The 15,073-nt window shown below is 40.8% G+C and overlaps 6 protein-coding genes across 6 annotated transcripts; 3 read left to right on the forward strand and 3 right to left on the reverse strand.

The window, feature by feature from the left end:
• Positions 1 to 186: 186 nt before the first annotated feature.
• JH06_3689 (protein-tyrosine phosphatase) lies at positions 187 to 783 on the reverse strand (the record flags this gene model as incomplete). Its single annotated transcript, XM_014670587.1, has 4 exons — positions 187 to 387; positions 418 to 531; positions 563 to 694; positions 727 to 783. The coding sequence occupies 4 exons, from the start codon at positions 781 to 783 to the stop codon at positions 187 to 189; spliced, it is 504 nt and encodes a 167-aa protein (XP_014526073.1).
• A 394-nt stretch (positions 784 to 1,177) lies between these two features.
• Positions 1,178 to 2,495, reverse strand: JH06_3690 (u11 u12 small nuclear ribonucleoprotein; the record flags this gene model as incomplete). Its single annotated transcript, XM_014670588.1, has 7 exons — positions 1,178 to 1,268; positions 1,299 to 1,621; positions 1,651 to 1,713; positions 1,745 to 2,026; positions 2,057 to 2,233; positions 2,267 to 2,410; positions 2,442 to 2,495. The coding sequence occupies 7 exons, from the start codon at positions 2,493 to 2,495 to the stop codon at positions 1,178 to 1,180; spliced, it is 1,134 nt and encodes a 377-aa protein (XP_014526074.1).
• A 1,715-nt stretch (positions 2,496 to 4,210) lies between these two features.
• On the forward strand, positions 4,211 to 4,501 carry JH06_3691 (ubiquitin fold modifier-specific peptidase; the record flags this gene model as incomplete). Its single annotated transcript, XM_014670589.1, has 2 exons — positions 4,211 to 4,294; positions 4,325 to 4,501. The coding sequence occupies 2 exons, from the start codon at positions 4,211 to 4,213 to the stop codon at positions 4,499 to 4,501; spliced, it is 261 nt and encodes an 86-aa protein (XP_014526075.1).
• Positions 4,502 to 9,271: 4,770 nt separating this feature from the next.
• On the reverse strand, positions 9,272 to 10,359 carry JH06_3692 (3-keto-steroid reductase; the record flags this gene model as incomplete). The annotated part of the gene is given in 5 exon segments (XM_014670590.1): positions 9,272 to 9,354; positions 9,372 to 9,594; positions 9,624 to 9,963; positions 9,995 to 10,182; positions 10,216 to 10,359. 5 exon segments carry the CDS (start codon positions 10,357 to 10,359, stop codon positions 9,272 to 9,274), a joined length of 978 nt encoding a protein of 325 aa, XP_014526076.1.
• An 821-nt stretch (positions 10,360 to 11,180) lies between these two features.
• On the forward strand, positions 11,181 to 12,106 carry JH06_3693 (subunit of DNA polymerase II; the record flags this gene model as incomplete). The annotated part of the gene is made up of 6 exons (XM_014670591.1): positions 11,181 to 11,231; positions 11,263 to 11,370; positions 11,401 to 11,542; positions 11,572 to 11,757; positions 11,788 to 11,931; positions 11,961 to 12,106. 6 exons carry the CDS (start codon positions 11,181 to 11,183, stop codon positions 12,104 to 12,106), a joined length of 777 nt encoding a protein of 258 aa, XP_014526077.1.
• A 38-nt stretch (positions 12,107 to 12,144) lies between these two features.
• On the forward strand, positions 12,145 to 13,560 carry JH06_3694 (subunit of DNA polymerase II; the record flags this gene model as incomplete). The annotated part of the gene is made up of 5 exons (XM_014670592.1): positions 12,145 to 12,205; positions 12,329 to 12,713; positions 12,743 to 12,896; positions 12,926 to 13,432; positions 13,507 to 13,560. The coding sequence occupies 5 exons, from the start codon at positions 12,145 to 12,147 to the stop codon at positions 13,558 to 13,560; spliced, it is 1,161 nt and encodes a 386-aa protein (XP_014526078.1).
• Positions 13,561 to 15,073: the final 1,513 nt, after the last annotated feature.

Here is a 15,073-nt window from a genome sequence, read left to right on the forward strand (position 1 = left end):
TGATGGAACAGCACAGTGAGGTTGTGAGAAAGGAGGAGGAAGGAGTGAAGGTGGAGGAACAGGTTGCTCCTCTCCCTGGTGCTGGAGGCCGTCTGTAAGATGGAATCTCTTTTGATGACGAAAGTTGCTGATTAAAGGTTAAACACAGAGGTTACAACATCTGTTTGAAAGAAACAAAGTATCAATCTAAGTAATTACACAACATCCCTTTGCATGCTTCTTGCAAAGAGGTTCATAACGCGTTAATGCCAAAAGCTGCTTCTGGTTGAATGCCTCCTGTCGATACTTCTTTACTGTTTGAATAGCATCAATATTCGACATTCCGTGTTCAATCAGGGCAATTGTGACAAGAGCAGGAGCTCTTCCAAGACCTGCCTTGCAATGAATCTACATGTCAGAAAGACTGATAAAAAATACGGATATTGTTGCCTTCGGATTCTTCGACTCAGGACCAAATCTAGAGTCACATAAATCAACGAACTGCTTGACAACATCATCCGGAGGGATACTTCCATCAGCGAATACGAACACCTTTCTGTTATTTAAGTTTAGATTCAAATACATGACTCTCAATATTAAGACTCTTCAGAAACTCATCAGAATAATGACACTCTTCGCAGGTACGTACAACGTCGGTAACGTTATAACTCTTGTAGAGCTTCTCAAATTCACTCAACTCAAAGTCACGGGGCATCTGTTTACTAAAAGAAGGATAGAAATACCTACACCGGTGATCAGGAACCGCATTCCATTTATTTCAAGGAAGGTTGGAGGAATCAGCATTCTACTGCCCATAGGTTAGTTTCGTTCAAGTGAAGAGGAATGGTTCTGCAACATCCTTCAGGTTTGTTAAGTCACTTACTTACATTAATTGACTACAGGGTAGCTGGTATGGTTCACTAATAGTGAAAATCGTGGTGAAGGGAAGAATCATGGGGATTTCAAGATTCTTATTATCGACAATAGGTGATCCAAATCGGGTCATTTTCCTTTCTTTATATTTCTGTTGACTTGATCCTCTAAGTAATTAACAAATTCTCTTAATCACGTTGTCGGAATGTTTGTTGGCGCTTCAAAGTTCCTTTTTCTTCTCTTTTGGAATACTTAATAAGCAGATCACAGTATGAAATTCAAATTCATAACGATTTAACAAACAAATCATGAAATGGGGGAGATACTACTTTCTATCTTCATTATGGTGCATTTTCCGGCGTGCCGTATCTCGAGCTTCTAAAGGGTTACGGAATTGCAATTCTTTTGGCGTTATTCTGTTTCTAAGAAAAATATCACACTCCTACCTCTTTTGTCTCATTTCCTTCTCAATTTCCTGGGGTGTCGTCTTCGTCGTCACTCGTTCCACAGGTCCCAGAAGCCGATATCCTCGTTCAGCCAATACTTTCATTCGAAGATTGATAAGATCTCGATGTTCTTGAATCGTTGTTCGCTTCGTCAGGTGTGTCATTTTAGCACGATAACTCTGACGCCGTCGCTTGTAATCTTGAACAGGTTCTGGTCCTTCCTCCTTCTTATTCTCTATCTCTTCATTCACGAAAGGAATTATGGGTGTTTGTTCTATGTGCGATTTCCGTTGGATCACAGAGGAATCGCCCATTTGGACCAACTACAATAAATACATTTCAATTCATTCACATGTTCTCGTATCCGGTGAATTTCCACTTTTGCTAAGTATTTCCATAGTTGTAAGATAAATGTCTATGAGTCAGTGTCAACATATAACAAAAACGCGTGTTTGTGATCCTAGAAACATTTGCAACTCATTTTTCATAACATCAGGATGATTTGTACGAGGATTGAGGATTAATGCAATCACCATATTCACGAGATCTTGATCTTGCAAAACATCTAAACGAGCGAATAGAGTGGATACATGGTTGTCTAATCGTGGGATACCGAGTAGAGGCAGATTCACTTGTAGGAAGGATAGTGGAATCTGCTGCATTTGGTTGATTGTTTTCTCCATCTCAATTGGATCCATCCGAGAGAAATAGTCCAATGGAACAAGACTCTAAATATGAGAACAAAAACCAATCTAAACCATCTGATCCACAATAGGAAGTGTGGAGAAATCAATCTCCTCTGATGAAATGATATCGGTTTCCTTCTTCTTAGTCCAATCTTCGGTTTTCACACTTCGTAAGTTTGGAGCACTTTCATAGAAAAAATCAATGTCATCTTTGCAATCCAACTGCGTATTGTGATGATGAATGTGCCACTATTCGATATTTGTTTAAGAATCAATCTGTACCATGTGTTCATCATAGTACCGCTTGCAAACACGATGTGATTTATCAAATGGACATGTTACATAGTCATCATCATCTGGAAGAATTAATGCATCTGGAGTAAGTTTCGATTCTGAGAGAAGGGATTTCAATTTGGTTTCGGCATTCTACAAACAATCATACTCCAACAGACCTTACCTTTGCATACTCCATCAAATCGGAAAGATGCCTTCGAATGTCGTCTGTTGACATTGCGTTAATCAAGAATTGATTGGAACCAAAGTGCCGGTCTAGTCATTCAAGCTTCATTTTCTCGCAAACTATGGTGTCTTGTATCTCGACGTTAGATGAAAGAGAGATACGGAATCTGTTTAAGCAAGAGGAACAAGGTATTGGAACAGAATTGTTGTTTGATTGTAGTGCCCTATTTTGTTTTGGGATTGCGTGTGAAATCGATTTGCTTATTTGGAATTGTTCAAGTCGATGTGGATCCGTTGGTTTGGAACCCCAAGTTTATTGTAGTTGTTCTTCGTATCGAAATGTTCTAAATATGCTTCCAATGGGATATAGTATAGTAGGATGTATAAATGCGAGTATGATGGAAATGGACCTATTGAGGACTAGACGAAGAGATTCGCAAAGTGATAGATGGATGTTATATTGAAATATATTATGATGATTACAAGTAGTAGAGAAGAATGTGTGTAAATGTAGGGATTGCTTAGCTTATTCATCCAGCGACCAAAGTACAGTGATCCTTCAATCTCCATCGCTCCTTCAGGAGATGATGAAAGAGTACTTGTGGTTTCATGTTGTGTATCCACTCCCGATCTATTATAAAGACTCTTCAGAATCGATCCGAATAGAAATAGAAGACAGAATCAAGAATGATCCATTTTGCTTCCTTTGTGATTCAGGTGATCCATCATTCTCCTAATAAGAGATAGCTATGCTGTTCGAACCAACTTCTAAGGAAACACTCCATTGTGTTAAGAGTTGTGTTGGTTCCAACGAGTTCATCAATCTACCATCTTACATGCAGTCAATTCACAAATTGGAATGTGTTGATGAAATTGGCATCGAGAAACCAGTCAATGGCATTCATGCTACTGATCTGAATTGTTATCATATCTTTGTTCACTCTTATCCATAGTCAAAAACTTCGTGTTTGATATTCTTGCTTTCGTTCCTCAATCCACTTCCATTTCTTCATTTCTTGATCAGCTTCGCCTTCATCTTCTCCACCAAACTCCTTCCTTTGATCCTACGTATCATTTCCTCATTCAGCCATATCTCCCCATTGCTCTCTCTCACACACTTATCCAACAATCCTTTTATCCCTCCTTGCCACTTCCCTCTCATTGGCGAGAGGCTGATTCAGATATGACCTGGAGACTCGAAATGCATGTGGGAATAATGATGAATTGACATTTATAGAAGCGTTTTTCGTTGAAGTGTAATAGGCCCTATTTCAGGAATACCAATTCCATCTTCTATCAAACTCCAGCTTCCTCTCAGTATCCATTCTCTTATCCTTCTCTCTAGTCACTTACTGAATGTACACACTCATCTTCGACTACTTGATCATACAGCTTTGGTTCAAGGGTCCTATCGATACTATCATTATGAGGCCGAGGACCGAGGTTGGGGCTGTGCTTACCGTTCTCTTCAGACTCTCTTCTCCTTCTTCATCTGCAATCATTATGTTGAGACAGTCGTACCTTCAATCTCTGAAGTATGCATTCAATACATCCCATCAGTAGATACAAGAGACATTGGTTCGGATCGGAGATAAGGAAGGGAGTTTTGTTGGTTCGCGTCAATGGATTGGAAGTCAAGAGGTTTCCTTTGTATTGAGTACACTCCTGGATGTCGACTGTCGATTTATCGTCTTAGAGAAAGGAAGCGAGATTCGAAAGTATTATCGTCGTCTTCAGGATCATTTTGTGTCTCAGGGAACTCCTGTGATGATTGGAGGAGGTGTATTGGCATTCACATGTCTGGGTATTCAGTGGAAGAACGATAACAGTGATTGTCGTTTCCTGATCTTAGTAGTGAATGGAAGACTGAATGATTTGTAGGATCCTCATTATGTTGGTTCAGATGACTGGAAGGAGGTTACTGAATCAAAACATCGAATGGAGGGATATTCAGGTTATTGCTGTAGTTGGAAGAGTTCAAAGGAAGTATTTGAAGACCGTTATTTCTATCGATTGTGTCTTCCTTCTCGTCCTTCAATTTGTTATAAATGTTTGTAAATACACATGAACTATACTGCCACTATCATTCCATCAAACTGTCTTGGTTCTCGCTCAATACCTTCAATCATTCGTTGTCTTCTTACTCGTAATCCAATCCACACAAGTAGAATTCCTACACCCACCACTCCTACGCACCATTCCACTAACTCCATGGATATACACCTCTCTGATAATACCCAATTTGCTGTCTCCCCTATTATTACACATTTCCCGTGGATCACACCGATACCTCGATGATCCTTCATACAGGAATAAACGCATGATTCGCCGACAGAACTGTCAGGACATAGCTCAGTCATTGCACAGCGAGGTTGCACCAGCACCACTCTAATCTGTGTCACACAACTCCCCTCCTCATTACTCGCTCGGACCGAAACTACTAATTCTGTGACATTCTCACATTTAGCTCTTCCCAGAATCTGGCCTGCTTCTGTTATTGTCAAACCCGCAGGTAATTCCAGCATACTCTCGAATCGTGTTGCTTGATTCACTACAGTAGGGACATCAGTTTGGGAAGCTATGCCACAGGGAAACTGATACTCTGAACGTTTGTAGTGTAGTTGCTGAGGTGGCAGCAGATGACAGAGCGATCTGTCAATTGGTCCGAAACCCTCTGCTTCACAGCGTCGCTGCATGTACCCGCTGAATCCTGTGGGACAGGGGCAGGCCGAGACAGAATGGAGAGCAACAGAGGGAAACTGCTGGAGAGGATCACTGCAGAGAGGAGGAACGAGAGAGGGAGTGAGAAGTTGGACAGTGAGCCACTGGATGGAGTGAAAGGATTGTTGGTTGTGACTAGTGAGTTTAAAGAAGTGATAGCCAGTGATCAATGCTGGGAATAAACTGGGAACCATTGGATGAGAGAGATGAATAGGAGGCTGGAGATGCAGAAGCTCCCAGTGAGAGCCGTCACACGATCCCTCCAGAGTCCATGCGAATCCCACGGGAATACGAGAGAGTGTGAAGACATAGCCAGAGATGGGTACAGGAACCTTGTTGAGAAGAGAGAACTGAACAGAAGGGAGAGAGACAGATGAGGAGAGAACATGAAACATCCAGTGTGTCATCGTGGGATCTATCTCCATTCCTCTTAAATCACACTGAACATACTCACTCTCTGACTGATCATGATAACGAGTACATACAACTCGCACCTCCATTCTCTCACATCCACCAGCTGGGACATCTACACTTTCTCCGTGAGAATAATCATGACGCGTCAGAGACTCCTGCGCATCAGCAGTAGGCAGGTTCATGACGGCTGTGAGTTTGTCATTCAAATAGAGAATGAACCCCCCAGTAAATTGAATGAAGAGACGTAAAACGGACTGGGGATTTGTGATATGAATGGATGTGCGAATGAATATGCCAATTCCCGAGGGTATTTCTGCAACAGGAAACTGAGACTTTTTCCATCTTGTATGATTCCAAGGAAGATCGGAAATGTCGATAGCAGGCCCAACAACGTCGTGGAGAGAGAAGGAGTGCGTGGTGGGATCCTCGTCCAAGCTAGAGAACAGAGTGATGGAAGAGAGAGTACTGAGGGAGAGGTCAAGAGAATGAGAGGAAGTGAGTGTATAGAGGGCTTGAGGCAGACATAACAGGTGACATTTCTTCTGAAAGGAGTTTCGAACTGAGTACTGCATCTCCTTCTGACCATCTGAGAGAGTAACAGTGGCCTCCTCATAACTCCCGTAGATCTGGAGACAGAGCCTTAGCAGCCATTCTGGACGCAGACATGCTTTCACCTCAATTGTTGTGATAGCAACGAGGGACCCCTGAGAGTGAGATGAAGCTGTGATAGTATGTTCAGTAACACTCTTGGTTATCAATGGTTCATCACTGAATATCAGTCCTGTGGAGGAATCCAGTAGAAGAGGGCTTGGTAATGATGGAATCACTGAGAAGGAATAGCAATCTTGGCAGAAGGACTCATAGAGTATGGGATATCCCTGATAAACAACGATACGCGAACTGTATAGTGATTCTATCAAATGAGAAGGAACTATGGATAGAGATAGTTCTGCTAACGACCACTGAACATCTGCAAGTATAGTGATTCGATAAATAGAAAGCAAAGGAATTGAAGGAAGAGCCAGAGTTTTGGAGAGTTGATGAGCAGGCCAAGTCAAAGAGGTATTCAGGAAGAGTGACCAACTTCTATTCAAAGCATTGTCTCTATCACCAGCACTTGTTTGATTATTCATTCCTTCCAATAAGAGACTCAGAGAGGCAGGTGTGGATGAGATTCGAGTAAGAGAAATGGCAGTAATGGCCAAATGGAGATTGGATGGAATAGTGAATAAGAATGAATGCATTGGCATGTATGAATGATACAAAGTACTCGAATCCTGATCAATCAGCGAGTCATAATTCCTTGAAATATTGGAATGACAAGAATCACTCACTATTAACCAGGATCTCATGAGTAACATTACAACACTTGTGCTTATCACTCGGAGATAACAATGGACTGACTCAGCTATCACTTGCATTTGACTCGAATCAGTTACAGTAAAAAGGATTCGATGCCATGATGGATCCTCTTCATTCCACTGTATTACCATGATATCATTGTGATATAGAGAGCCAACTCCTTTGACTTGAATCATCACATCAACAACAGATGTCTGATCAAAGCGATAAGAGGGGTACTCTGTAGGTTCTAACGGATGAGGGATTGGAATACATACAACAGAAGGAGTGAATAATGTCTTATCATAACGATACGTACCAAGTACCATCCATTCCTCTTCCAGCATTACTGCTATCTCCACGGATGATCCCTCAGACCATCGATCACATCCCTCACAACTTGCCTCTAGTGTCAGCATCTCTGTTGACACACACATTATAGACACTCCTTCTCGTATAGTCTGCAGAGTATTCCCTGTTTCTCTCTCTGACACCTCCACATACTCCTTCTCACACAGTCCAGCACCACATACACGTTTCACACGCACACGTCTATCCCTGCACGGTTCCTCTTCTCTCGTCAGCTGAGATCCATCATGACACACCAGACCTCGCAATACACTAAATGCCACATATCCTGTCACTGTTTCTTGGACCGAAATCGTGTAGAAATCTGCCATTCCAAATTCCTCGATGTCCAGAAAGATTTGCCGTTGATTCGACATGTCAAGGTCTGAAGCCGGAAACACCACAGCATGCTGGGAGGACTGAAGCGAGGTGGCAGCAATCGAGAGAGATATGCGAAGATTCGTTCGTGAGGGTATCTGTAGATAGATTCGGTTCAACGAAGGAATACTATTTCCTGATAGCCAATCGTTGCCATTACATGGAGTGATACGAGAATGAAAGATTAGCGGGAGTAGGAAATACTCCAACTTCAGAGAGATGCAGAGAAGATAACCCTTGACTCTGAAGTGAAATCATGGGATCTTCAGGAAGACGAAAACAGCCTAGATATCAGTCACGACAATAATTGAGACGTTTTCCGTCAATGACTTCACCAAAGGAAGCAGCAAGATAACAATCAATTGAGCTGGAGGTTTGTGATGATACGACTTGAATCGCCAACAAATGAAAAACACCATCCAACTCCTTTCCTGGTCGGATAAATGATCTTGTCTGTTCGGTAGAATAGTGAAGAATACGCTCTTGGGAATCTCTTTAATGAATCAGATATATCATTCTTACATTTGAACAAGATTATCACGAATCACTTCCTTTCCGTCCATATAGACGATAATGCCATATTGATATGTAATTGAAAGGGTATATGAAGCAACAGACCCATGGGTTACCTCGAAACTACGACGAAAAAAATAGGATGAAGAGGGAAGCTTGGCTGGAAGCACTGTGGATGTCCAATGGTCATCTGAAAATGAGGGATTCATCCATTCGGGCTCGAAGAAACTAGAGGATTTCCATTCAACATTTCGTGGAATTATATAGGGAACTAGATGAAACAAGTTGCAGAAATACATACGAAATAATGGAATACTCGTCTTCTCATATCCTATGAGACTCGTAATCAGGATACTATTTCCATATTCACCTTTGAGTTCAACATAATTGACATGATACCACGGAGTTCCATCTCTATCCGTCTAATGGCTCATCAACAACTACTTGGTTTCCAATACTAACGCATATTCATCTTGGTCACTGAAATCAATACAAACAGAATTCTTAGTAATAAACCTATTAGCAAAACCCGAAAACGAATGAACCGTATTTCCATTCACAGTGATTGAAACGATTTCATTCTCTCCTTTCTTTTCAGAAAACTTCTCGATTTGTACTAGGAGCTGCGATGGCTCACAAAACAGAGAAGAAACACCTATAACTCACTGATAGATTTTTTCCTAACAACTAATCAAACAAATCCAGAAACAAAAAAACCTGGATCCATTCATTAGACAATCATTTGTGAAAAAACAAAATGAAAGGAACAGATTACAAACTATGGCTGCGATTTCGCGCAATGGCGTCCGTCTTACTTAATGCCTTCACTTTCTCTGAAGTTTCTCCCACTACAAGACTGGTATTCTTCAATTTTTTGTATAACCCGAAAATCCATTGATATGCATCTCGACTCTCAGCAAGATTCACATCTTCTACAAACGGACTCCGCTCCAGTCCTTTCAGTCTCCACTGCATGTAATACAAATGGTTCGGGTCCAAATCCCGGTATTCGCGACGATGTGTCCCGATGTGCAGCAGGGTGCGAGCACCGGCTGCCGGACGCAATTGGATTGTTGGATAGAAGTATCTTGATGTGATTCAACCCATTATGTTCTACCCTAACACATAAATGATCCATGACATGTTCCTAAAGAACTTAGGTGAAGTACCTGTGACAATAAGTCCTAGTTGAGTAACTGAATCAGAACCCTACCTGGGCATGCTTCGAAAGACTGTACACCCGAGTCTCGAAGCATCTCATTGATAGCAGGTTGTAGAAGATGGGTGAGGTACTTGTGGGAATAGAAGGACAAATGACCATGAAGATGTTGAGGATCTTCCCAGTCGAATGCCTGATGACTACAGGTGGAGGAACCAGCCCATACTACACGACCGGGAAGATTGGCACTGGCTAATAGGACTTTGAGCTCTTGAATCTAGATAAGAGAGATCAAATCAAGAATACCAATATGAATGGACATAATACTTGTTGACAGAACTCGATGCTGAACCCATCATCACCAACACCCAGATTGGCAGGCGTAATCATATACTTGCCATCAGGACGAGAACGACCTGCAGTAAACAAATAGCCAATGGAACGAGAACGCAAGGTTTCGTACATGACGTTCCAATCAAGGGACTCAATACGTAAAACGCTGCTATTTAGATACAACACATCAATTCGCTTGATGATATGACGAACACGCTTAGCAAAATAAAAAACATTCATCGGATTTGACATGTCTACTGAAAGGACAGTGACATGAATGTAAGGACGATACGCTAGAAGCTTTCTCTTCATTCTATTGGTTACGAATTTCGAACCAAAACTACCTAAGTCCAACCTTAGTTGACTTCACACCCATAATTACATGGTAATTCTTTCGAACAAGTTTCCTTGCTAAACAATAACCGACTGCATTATCAGCTCCAATAATCAAAGCCACTCGCTTTTCACCGTCTGACAGATATACATAGTCTTCAATCTTTCGATTGAACCATTTCACCACAGAGTCTGCTACCTATCGAACTTACATATGAACTCTACTGCCTACATTCCGAAATGTTTGATTTGAGTACAAATAGCTCAGGACAACAACAAAACCAGGTAGTGTCCAAATGTACTGCAATATCCATAGTAATATAATATTGATTGTATTACTTAGGAGATTACGAACATGCTTGAATTCATTTCTCATCGTTTATGTAATCTCGTACGGAGTTAGTGATTCTGTGAATTGCTTATGAAATAGGATCTGAGAAGAGATAAATCAGATGCGCCGATAGCTCAGTGGTAGAGCATACGATTGCAGATTGTGAGGTCGACGGTTCAATCCCGCCTCGGCGCTTTTTTCTTTTCGATTTTGCTTCATAGTACTATTTTCTTCAAGAAGAGGAACTGAACAGTGTGCAAACAAACCAATGATACTAAAATATAGAACTACAACTTACTCTCCAACTGGTCAATACGCTTTTCCAGCTGAAGTATCTCATTTCGTTTATCATTCTGTATTGATACGATTGCATCTTGAAGATGCCTGTTGGATTCAGTCAGATCCTTATTCAAATAGTATATTCCAACCATTGAAGTCAACAAAAATCCCCAAAGAAATGGAGAAATCCTTTGAGAGAAGCTGCTTTTGCTCACCTTCTCCTTCTCGTGTTCGACGGCTTCTTTCACTGCCTTTTCTGCAGCTCTTTTCATTACCATTGGAACATCTTCCGCAACCACTTTCACTGTTGGAACTGAGAAAGGTCTTTTGAAAACTGAACCTTAGCACATTTTGAGATAAACATACCAGTAGAAAACAGATAGGCTCCACGAGAAAGCATTACACCTATTTGTTATCGAGGAAATGAAGGTGAAGCTGAATCCGCTTCTTTTGGCATTCCTGAAAATGGAACAATTTGGGTTTTGTCTATTCTTCATAAGGACTGCGCTTTTGAAGATTATTATCATTAGGTCTATTACAGTACCTCTGCTTTAGGGGATTGGGATTGTATTTCAACTTTCAACCAGATGTTTCGTGGTTTTCACTTTTGTGGAACTGATTTGCCGCCAGAAGATGCGGTAAGGACTATAAATATCATTGGTAATATAGAACGCTTTGAAGGTTGCGATTGACAAGGAAGGAGGAGTACTTAGAATGGAGATGGATGACGATGCGACTCATTTCGTTACAAATAAAGTTGGGTCAAAGGCTTTTTTTGTGAGTGTTTGTCGATCTCTATGAATATAGATTGCACGTGAGAGGAGATTGACGATAGTCCCACCCAAATGGGTGTATGACAGCATTTCATCTGGTTCATTAACGGATGTTGGTGATTACAAGTTTTCTTTGTTTCAGGGGATGGTTGTTACAACGACTGGATTTGACTTACGTATGGTGCGAGGTTGAAATTCCACATAGATGAACGATACAGTATTCAGACAGCCTTAGTAACAAATGGGGGTATTTTTGAGCGTCAATTAGTGAAGGATCATACAGATTACCTGATTGTACGTAACACTGCTAGTGAGAAATACCAGACATCATTGGTGTGGAAAATCACAACTGTCAACGAGTACTGGATATCGGACTGTTTGCGCAATAATGGTATGGTTTCTAGTTCATAATTACGCATAGTTCTACAGAATCCCATCGACTATCAAAACTATGAGCTTATGAGTTCAAATTCGTTGTTGGATGCCGCTGCTAACCAATCAGCTCCTCTCTCTAATGCTTCGTACTCCCAAACATGTCTCTCTAAGATCACTCCATTCGATAATGGTAAGGATCGATGAATTGATTCATTGTAGCATATCTCACACCGAATACAACTGTGGTGCGTACTCGAGAGGTTGACAAGCTGTTAGATGGATATGTTGTTTATCTCTCTATCCATGACTTTGCGATGAGGAAGAGAATCACATCCATTTTGACCTGTCATTCAGCCTTTTGGTAGGAGTCTCTCCATGACTTTCTCCTAGTGTGGACTATCTAATGCCTTCTACCAATCTCATTGTAGCTGATACACTAACAGACTTCCAGAACACATTGGAGAGTATTCGACATATGGAATCAGTTCTTACATCGCATTCTGGATTCTCTATCACCGAATTCACCCAAAATTCTAATGATATAAATTTGTTGTATATTCCCGTGGTTAATCGGGAATGGGTTTTAGATACACATACACGCTACTGTATATGCGAATATGACTCTTATTTATGGAAAAATGGAATATTCTCGAATCTAACATTCTATTTGAGTGATTTCAAACGAGATGAAAATGCAGTTCGAAAATGCATAGAAGCAAATGATGGAACAGTGATTGATGATATTACTACAGCTGTGTATATTGTTTGCCCTAGAACTGTCTCAAGTGAGGTTTATTTGGATGAACGAGCAGTAAGCGTCAAGTGGTTACGAGCTTGTGTTGATAGAAAACGACTGATTCCACGAACCGATTTTGTCTTATATCGACCGTATCCCGCTCTATTGAGTTCAAAAACTGTTTGTTTAACTGGTTTTGGTCATGAGGATAAAGTCAGTATGGAAAGTTATATCGTGTATGTGTATGTCGTTGTATCAAGAATAGTGCTTTGGGAGGACGGTTAGAGAATGCTGTAACCGAAAACACGTTTGCATTGATTTGTCAAGATCAAGTTCAATATAACAGTAAATTGGAGGCAGCTGAACAGCTGGGAGTAAAAATTGTGAAGCGTGATTGGATTGATTGGCTAATCGTGCATGTAGGAAAGATGCGTGACTTAGATTGTAGAAACAGTTCGTAGAAGTAGACAACTATTTGTTTGAATATCCTAAGAAACAGAGCGAGGAAATTGATGATTCTCAACTTCCAAAGGCTTCGGAGAATCTTTTGACCGAAATTGTCACAGTTTCTGCAGATATTAAACCAAGTCGTTTTGTGATTGATGGACGCAGTAATAGTGTTCCGGGAGACCGAAGTGATGGAGCTCATTTCTTGACAGATGAGAAGCCACCTGAGATCATCTACACCAGTTTCAATGAAATTCTGAATTATGATAAGAGTCCTGGATCTGGGAATTCGGTTTCTTTAGAACGTGAAAAACAGATCTTAGAAGCATCTCAAGGAATTCTGTCTCCGAAAACCACCAAACCTTCGACTTCGATTTCTTCTAGTCAATTAAATGAGTTAGTGGCAAATACCACTGTCAAACCAAGAGCTTTGCCTATGTTTGGTGTTTCTAAGCGACCGAAGATTGATTTGGATGCCATTTCTGATGAAGAGAGTGAGATTCCGACGGTACAACGTTCTCTCGTAGTGTTGCAGGAGGATCTACCAGAACCGTGGGAATTAAGAATCGATTTAACATTTAGAACGAGCAAAAGGCCAAGAGGGAGACCGAGAACAAAAACAGGAAGTCGATCTAAGGCGAAGTCAATTCGTTCAAAAAAGAAATGAACAGATTTTATTCTTTTGTGTATCTTATTCTGTTATGTTTGTTTAAGAATCGACATGAAACAAAATTCCAATTGCGAATTGTTTCATTGGAATGGAATCGGATTCACAGCAAGAAGCTATCACCCTTGAGTCCCTAAAAGCGGAGTTGGTAAAGCGGACGATGGAACTCGTGAACAAAGGGGATACATTTGATTTCTAGAAGAAGACAAAAGTTGAATTCAAGAATCTGCATGGAGTGGCGAAAAAGCTTAAGGAGAAACTGGTATGTGGGATAGTGATGGATACGACCCTAAGGACGCATCAGAAGCGGAGCTGACTAAATTAAAAGAAAGTACAAATATACCGACTTCAACACAAGGAGATGATCCTGCTAATGCACATATGGATTCTGTAATTGATTTTGAGTATGCAGTTAGCTGTAGAGAGTAAAGGAGCTTGAAGATCAGCTGGTTCCTCTGATGTCGGTGATTCATGTGTAGAAAACGGTTCGAGAGAAGTGCGATCTGCTTGTATCCGAAAGAGATGTAAGGGTCATGGATGATGGGTGACTGTTGTAGCAATCAACTGAGTCTCACAAGGAGGAAATGAAGAGAGTGGTAAGTCTGGTGTGTGTTAATTAGTGGTAGAATGACAAGGTACACGAATATGAAGTCTTGAATGTTTGAATCAATGCCGATGTTGATGTTTAGCAACAAATCCTTGACGATAAAGATGTGTTAGCAGCGAAGCTGACTTCCTGTGAAGAAGCTCTTGTAAGCCATGCAAATGAGATTGAATTGAAGGCTAGTAAGGAAAAGGAATTACAGTCTGTAACTGAATCGAGTGCTCATATGTAAGAGGTGTGATTTGCTTATGATAGTAGACGGGAACAAGCAGGAAAGATGAAAGCTGTCTTAGCTCATTTGGATCGAGTGAGTAAGGAGGAGAAGGAGAAGAATTCCAAGATGGTATTACTATTAGAAGCCCACAAGAAGGCAACAGTGAATGATGCTTATGATTGTGATAATTAGGAGGCAATGCAAGCTGAATTGACTACTGTGGAAACCCAGATACATGAACAGTGTCAATTAATAGAAGAATGCGTTCCTAGCGAAGTTCTTTCTGTCACAGGAGAAAATGCATTCCAGCAAGATGTGTGTATTGTCTGTCAGGGACTTTCGTATCTTCGAAATCGCATACAGCAAGTGAGTACATCGAAAAGTGGATTAGAATCTTCATTGAATGAACTGAGATCTGAGAATGATGAGTTATCTTCTCAGGTTACTACTCTTCAATCTCAATTGAATGATTCTGAATCTTCATTGTCTAAACTGAGATCAACTAATGATGAACTGAAATCTTCAAAGAATGAATTGGAGTCATCACTAACTCAATTGAAATCTGCTAATGATGAGTTATCTTCTCAGGTTACTACTCTTCAATCTCAATTGAATGATTCTGAATCTTCATTGTCTAAACTGAAATCTGCCAATGATGAACTGG

This window comes from Blastocystis sp. subtype 4 (assembly GCF_000743755.1).
Source record: "Blastocystis sp. subtype 4 strain WR1 chromosome Unknown seqid_0253, whole genome shotgun sequence".
Taxonomy (NCBI): domain Eukaryota; class Bigyra; order Opalinata; family Blastocystidae; genus Blastocystis; species Blastocystis sp. subtype 4.